This window comes from Etheostoma spectabile, chromosome 10, assembly GCF_008692095.1.
Source record: "Etheostoma spectabile isolate EspeVRDwgs_2016 chromosome 10, UIUC_Espe_1.0, whole genome shotgun sequence".
Taxonomy (NCBI): Eukaryota; Metazoa; Chordata; class Actinopteri; order Perciformes; family Percidae; genus Etheostoma; species Etheostoma spectabile.
This window is the reverse complement of record NC_045742.1, coordinates 13,711,781-13,719,136: the sequence shown is the minus strand read 5'-3', so window position 1 is coordinate 13,719,136 and position 7,356 is coordinate 13,711,781. Positions and strand designations below refer to the sequence as shown.

Genomic DNA, 7,356 nt, shown 5'->3' with positions numbered 1-7,356 from the left:
CCCCCCCCCCCCTGCTCCCTGTCTTTCTCTCTAATCTCCTGTCAAAAAAGGCTAAAACTGCAATAAAAGTTCTAAAAGTAAATGAAAAGTGGTCTCATTTTAATAATTCTATTATTTTTTTAAAGCCACTGAGTGCTTTAAAGTGCAATAACAAGCAGGTCATAACTGAGTCACATATTTTATTTTCAAACAAATAAACTCTTGTCAAGTCCCAAAATAAAACCCAAACAAAAGTTGCAGGACTGTGTTCCCTCATGACTAGGACAGGGAAGACCATGAGGCCAAGTGTCCTGATAGGCTGTACCACCTGCAGTGACAGGAAGAAACTACTGTACAATCAAAGGGTTCATGTTTGCAAGCACTTACTGCACAGATGTGCTATAACATAAACATCATCACCCAAAAGTACAAACAAGAACCCTGACCCCCCCCCAAAATTAAAAGCATATATGTCATCATTTCTCTCATCAGAACAAAGACCCTCATCAATTATACACACACAGAGGCATTCAGGTTCCATCTTGTTATATACCACAACCTCAATGGAAAGAGCAAAATGAAATCAAGTTCTTTGGGCTTTGACATGGCTGACTGAGGTATAAATACCACACACATTGTTAACAGTCAGCTGTATTTCAACTAAACACCAGAGAGGACCAATTCTAAACTTCTAATGATGTATTGATCAATGCTCCTGGTTTCTGTGATATTGTGTAGGTTTCTGCCTGCATCTCTTTAATTATTTTACAATATATTTTTAAAATCTATACACCCAGACACGTTCCACAAGAAATCACATGTAGACAGGCCCTACTTTAGGGAATTGAATTCCCAACTGACTAGTTAATTTCCAATAGGCATTTGAAGAGAAATACCAACAATACAGCACATTTGTATGGAAATTATATCTCAATAGTAGCTCAAACTTACTTACCTGACATTTGTGGTCTATAAAACATTTGTCTCAGTTTGATTCACACATGCATGAAGCACAGGTGAGGGGGATCTGCTGGGGGCTTATTTACATTGTACAGCTACCACACCCTTTGAAACAGTCTGCAAGCAGTTTATAAATGGCTCTGTTCCCTTCGGTTATTCCCTGAACTCTGGTTTTGACACAGGTAATGACAGCTGGTTTAGCAGTGGTGCCTGGCAGGTGGGCACACCTGTTCAGAAAATGCCTGCAGGTACAGGTGCTCTGTGGGTGGGAGAGAGCAGGGGACCCAGAGGTCTTAGGTTACCACTTCCTGTTGGGTCTGGCTCTCTGAGAAGACAAATAAAAATGTTTAAAAAATCCCTTGCGCTCTTCGAAAAGCTGAGGAGGAAAGCAAGACCATTCACAGGATCAGGGGCCACAGTACTCCTTCAGACGCGCTCTCACATGCACACATTAACATACAGTGCCAAGATCTGCATGGGAGGGTGGAGCAGGTCATTTCAATCCTGGTGATGCCATACAGCCAACTCAAAAGGTTATCGCCCCGACGGCCTTGAACAAATTCACCGCCTCGATGAAAAAGAGAAGACACATAATGCAGCCCGATTACACTGTAGAGTTGAAATTGTACTAGAAGTACTTGCTTGTTCACATTTGACAGCAATGAACTCTGTCATCGCCAAAACACGGCCCTTTCAGTCGCAGGGGAAATGGTATCTGTACGTTAAAGATTCCTGAGCTGGTCTAGCTCACCCTAGACACACTAAGAGCTCAACACAGTGGTGCAGCACCTTCCAACAACAGATTCATTAAGAATTTATACGTGTATAGATACACAAAGCATGTAGGTTTTAATCAAACCCAACTTTAGTGTTATTTTTGGTAGGGGTACAGGGGGACAATCCAAAACAGGTTATATTAACTCTTTAATTGTTAGGACATCCAATACAATTATTGTCTTGTTCTACCCGTTTTAAGGCCGCCGTTATGGCGGCAGATAGGACAGTACCATATGACCATTCAATCGGAAGAGAATCCTCTTGGAAGGCAGAGAGTGTAATAGGGTGGTCTGCTGCTCAACATGAGTTAGGAGGCTCTGGCTATCCAAATTGTAATCCAATGGCCAAATTCTTTAATTACACAGGAAGGAAGGGTGAAGTGCAGGCGAGAAAAGGCGCCCACAGAGGCGAGACTTTGTTTTAATCTATTGCAGAGGTGAGACTTCGTTTGAACTATTGCACTCAAGTCGGGCCTCCTGGCAGCTGGATGACACAAACAAGTAAGAAAAGATTTGAATGTTTCATCTCTTTTCCTTGTCAATTGTGTGCAGGCTCCCTCACAGACAACAGGTAGTCACAAAACAGAATTTGTATTTGATGTAAGGCAGTTTGGTGTTTTGCAGAGAGCCCAGTTACACTTCTCTACCTCCAACCTTTACACAGAGCAGCTAAAAACCACAAGCAAAAAATCCCACAAAAGGAAAAAAAAGAAAAGAAAAAAAGAAATTTAACAGCCCTCCAAATTGACAATTCTAGTGAAGTGTAAAATGTGTAGTATTTAATACGTAGGAAAATCTCAGTGGGGTTTTATCATTTATCTTGTGATTTCATAATATAAATGTAGAGATTCACAATGCATTTCTTCCTCTTGATCTGCCTCCCGAGGTGTCTTTATCAGCTGCAGCACAGACAACTGGCAGACGACCAAACAGCAAGCTGGTTTGTGATAAATAGATCACCAGTTTGTAGGCTCCACTAATTTGCTCAGTCATTATAAACAAGAGAGATGACTCCTTGAACAGTACCGGGGCTTGATTTTTATCCAGTCTTTAGAAAAGAAAGAAAGAAAAAAAACCTTAATTGGTCTTCACTTTTCATCTTGCGTGTCTTTTTAAATGTGATTTGATGAACATTTACAAAGTGTTCCAACTTGGTATGATTTGTCTGTTTCCCTGCAACTTCTTTTTGAATCCCAACTCCTCTCTCCAGATTTCTGTAACATTCTGATCTTCAGTCAGTCCTAGTTCACAAAAGGATTTATTCCTTTTTCCCTTTTGTTTTCAGTTGACAAATTCCTTTGGAATGGCATTTCCAGTCTTGAATGGATTTTGTTGAGAAACTCATGCAGGGGTGTGCACAGTCACAGTAATGGTGATAAGACTTCTTTTTCATTTAGAGAGTAACATAATGATGACACTAAAACTTGATATGAAACATATCTGCAAAAAGGAGGTGAGGAGGGGGGCTATTTGGGCTTGGGTGGGGTCTCTGGGAGGCAGAAGGGGAGCTCTGCACCGAGGCAGAGGGGACGGCGGGGAGCTCAGAGCTTCTCTGAGGAGGGGATCCAGATGTAGGGACCAGACTGCTCCTCGATGATTAGCTTGATTTTGTTGTAGATCTCCTCTAGTGAGTCACCCTGTACAATAGCTGGAGAAAAACAAACACAAAAGGCAGGTATATGTTAATCTGAACTGGAGTTAGATAGAAAATTAATCGGCAACAATTATGATAATCATTTTTCGGTTGATAACCAAAGCAAATATTTGCTTTTTTTCAAATGTGAATTATCTGTTTTTAAGCTTTAGTGCATAGTGTCTGTCACCCCATGAGGATTTCTAAATAATGACAACAAAACTGTCGGCGCGTCCACATGATACAAGCCTTCTGTGATTGTGGACCAGCATTACTAATGTAATATCATTAGATTTCGGACTGTTGATCAAACAAAACAAGATATTTGAAGACGTTACTTTGGGCTTTCAGAAATTGTGATGGGAAACTTCTTTTGACATAGTACAAGATTAATTTACAAATAAATCAACAAAAAAAATCAATTTGAGCTGAAGCGATTAGTCACTCATCAAGTAGTTGATCGACAGTAAATTAGTGTGAAACATTTTCATAAATCGATTTACTGTTGGAAGTAATTTTACCAAACATCTGGCGCCAGCTTCTCTGTTGGGAGATGTTACTGCTTGTCTTGTTTAATGGACAGACTGCAGTAAACTGAATATTTTTGGCGTTTTCTTCATTTTGCTTTTGTCAACCAATTAATCGAGAACATAAGACAGACTACATTTAATAAAAAAAAAATCATTATTCACAGCCCACGTCAGACCTACAAAGCAAAAGGGCAGTAAGACCAACCTGTGAAATACTCTCCAAAGTCTTGCTCCAGCTTAACTGCCTTGTCAAAGACTTTATTGGCCTGCTCATACGTCTGCCTCTTATTCATTTCCCTGAAAAAGACAAGTAGCTGTGGTTAGTATCACAGACTTATCACTCATATCTTCACTACAGTCTGTAAACAAATTTAAAAAAAAAGCTCAAACTTACATTAGGGCTTCAATGGATTTTGGTTTAATAAAGATGGCAATCGGATAAAGTTGTGCTTGCTGCAGTCGTTTTATAGCATTCCCAGACACATCCAGAATGCAGTGTTTCCCCTGTTGGCAGGTAGAGATATGCTTCGTTAAAAAAACAAATACTGGAAACTTCTAGATTTTTGTCACACAAGTAGGCCACATAGGATTCATTGTGGTTCTTGTAATGCTGCAAAAATGACCACTGCAAACTAATAACTACAACATTAAATTACAAATGTCTGCTTTCCGATTTAGCAGGAAACCTAACATTCCTCTAGTTACATTCCAAATACACCAAACCCAATGTGGTAACCCAAACGGACAGAGAAACACGAGCCTCAGTGCCTACCCTCTCAGCCACAGTTCTGACAGACAAGATGCTCGTCCCGTAAAGGTTCTCATTGAACTGGCCAGCCTCAATGAATTTATTATCCTGAATGTCTTTCTCCATTTGTTCTCGTGATCCCACAAAGTGGTAGTCCTGGCCGTCCATCTCGTTCTCTCGCCTCGGACGAGTCGTATCTGCAGAAAGGGAAGGGAACAAGTTTATTTTTAAATCCCGGGTGGTATGTTTTGTTGCATAGTCTGGATCTGCTTGTTGCTGTAAACTCACGGGGTACACAGGAGCCAAACTTGTGGGGAAACTCAGAGATGAGGTCATCATTTACTCTGTCCTTCATGGGGCCCAGTATGATCACAGGCCTGGTGTAGTGGACTGCATTGGAGACAAAGAACTTAAGGTGAGGATACATGTAGAAATGTACAATGCATATAGTTTGACTTATGCTACACATTTTTAGTAAGGATGCACAATATTCCATTGATATAGGCAATCCCATTGATATTGGCATTTCTTTATATATCGGCATTGGTCCGATGAGCCAAAATGGCCTGATGTCAACAACCAATGATTATTTCTGTCTAGCCCTAGTGTGTGTCAGGGCAGCCCTGGTGTGACTGTGTTTGTCTTTGGGCAACAAACACACCCACACAGGATTTAAATGCTAAAGTGGAGACGGTAATGTCTGTGCGGTGCGAGCGTTTTTCACCGCGAAAAAATGAAAACATTGGGGCATTGCGGTGTGAAATGCGTGCAGGGTTGAAGTAATGTGAGGACGCCGCCGTGTAAAATCCTTAACACCGCCCATTTGCTCACTCATGTGAAAAACCGTCATCCAGAAGTTCACAAACAATTTCAGGAGCAAACTACTAGCCAGCAGCACAAACAGTGGCAGCCGCAGTCCACACGCTGGCGAGTGTGCGGGGAAGAGAGATGGAGAGAAAAAGAGAGAGATGGAGAGTGTGAGTGTGTGTGTACGTGCATATGTGGGTGAGTTAGCAGAAACGCTATGGCTGTGAATGTAGCAGCGCAGTCTGTGTACAGTTTATCTGTCGGTGTTACCACTCCTCGAGACCCAAGCCAAGTTCCCGTGTCTTGCGTGATAGCTGCTGGTTGAAGAAAGTGAAGTGGGTTTGCCGGCACGGAGTTTGCAGCAACTTGAGCGCAGGTGTACTAACTTAGACTTCGGTGGACCAGCTATTGATATTTTAGTGACAAGCCGCTCCTCCAAGGTTTGCTTTAGTGATCTCGTCAACCCTGATTAGTCATAAAACCTAAACAGGATATTTGTGTTCCTCGTTGTTATGAACCAAACTTTTTCACATATGTGCATTAAACTGGACTGTCATTAAGTCATACACTTGCTACAAATGAACTAAAACTAAAACTAACACGGTTGATTACTTCAAGTTTGCAGCTCAGAAACATATGGAGCTTGGTTTTACTTATAAATTAAATGTGGCACTGGTATATAATGTATTCTCCCCCAAGTCAAATAGTTCACCTTTTTTTTCCAGGGGTGAACGTCTGTCTACATTAGCTAAAAGATACATTATTGGAAGAATCAAATGTCGGTCTTGTTTAATGTCTGTATCCACAACAAATAAAATTAAGTAGTTAAAAGTAGTACAGGAGAAAGACTTGGTGTTCTGTAATATGGATATAGTAATAATAATAAATATAGTACACACACAAGTTTAAAAATATCAGCATATTGAATATCGGCTAAAATCAAATGTTGTGCATCCCTAGTTTTTATTTAGTTTAATTAGTTTAATTGTGGAGAAGTGATTCACTCACTTTCCTGTCGAATGACTGGCTCATAGGAAAGAATCGTGTCCTCCTGTCCCTCTGGAATAGCACAAAGCAAAATCATCAGAAAGTTTACATCTTATTCCAAGAAACATAGAAGTCCAGGCTGATAAAACGCAAAGGGGAATATTCTACACGTCATTTCACAGATAAATTTGTGTAAAATGCTATTCATCTATGTGGGCGTGGTAAAACAAACCATGAGAAATTAAGGTGACTCACTCGAACTGCTTTCGCTGTCACTTGTGTTGGACGTCAGGCATTCTGCAAACCACAAGAGAGAGTTGCAGATCATTTAAAAAATAACAGAGCCACAATTAACTTCAAATAAATAATGGTATTGGTGAAAATTATTTTTCACCTGCCTCAACAGCATTAGGGGTAAAGAAGCACTTGAAAAACCATAAATAAAGAAGAAAGCAGAAGTCTTGTTTGGCGTGGCAGCCATGCTCTCGCAATATTAGGGAAGTGGTTTTAGGTGCAAGCAATAGGAAATTAAGTGTTTCCTGTGACAATATCCCAAATGGCCCCCAACTCCCTGGCCAATGTTTCCTATTGCTAGATCTGTGCTTGTGGCAGCGGATCTCATATCAGGGAAAGACAAAGAAAACATACAGGCATTACGCCGTCCACAGGAGGGAGGCAGGAGCTGGCTGACTCAGGGGAACTGGAGGGAAAAGTGTTTCCAACCAGGCATAGCAACACTCTGCTCTGGTGACAGATATATTCCAGCTCCTTGTGACCTTATCTGACAAATCTCTGCTAAACATTTATTGTAAAGACCCCATGAGACATTCAGAATAAGTGTAACGCTCTCTTACCATCCCTTAGGAATGCACATTTTGTGTACTGTGAATCTGAGTTTGCGCGCACATAGGTCTGTGTGTGTGTGTGTGTGTGTGT

The 7,356-nt window shown here is 40.9% G+C and overlaps 1 protein-coding gene across 11 annotated transcripts in view; it reads right to left on the bottom strand.

Annotated features, from left to right (window-relative positions):
* Positions 1 to 161: 161 nt before the first annotated feature.
* The window catches only part of dlg3 (discs, large homolog 3 (Drosophila)), an 85,519-nt gene continuing 78,324 nt past the window's right edge, over positions 162 to 7,356 (bottom strand). For all 11 annotated transcript variants that reach the window (XM_032528575.1, XM_032528580.1, XM_032528574.1 and 8 more), the window contains 7 exons: positions 6,676 to 6,717; positions 6,442 to 6,492; positions 4,915 to 5,016; positions 4,651 to 4,823; positions 4,273 to 4,382; positions 4,084 to 4,175; positions 162 to 3,363 (listed from right to left, as the gene is read on the bottom strand). In XM_032528575.1, coding sequence (XP_032384466.1) covers positions 3,257 to 3,363; positions 4,084 to 4,175; positions 4,273 to 4,382; positions 4,651 to 4,823; positions 4,915 to 5,016; positions 6,442 to 6,492; positions 6,676 to 6,717 — 677 coding nt within the window. In that variant the 3' untranslated portion in view covers positions 162 to 3,256. The remainder of the gene's footprint in view (positions 3,364 to 4,083; positions 4,176 to 4,272; positions 4,383 to 4,650; positions 4,824 to 4,914; positions 5,017 to 6,441; positions 6,493 to 6,675; positions 6,718 to 7,356) is intronic.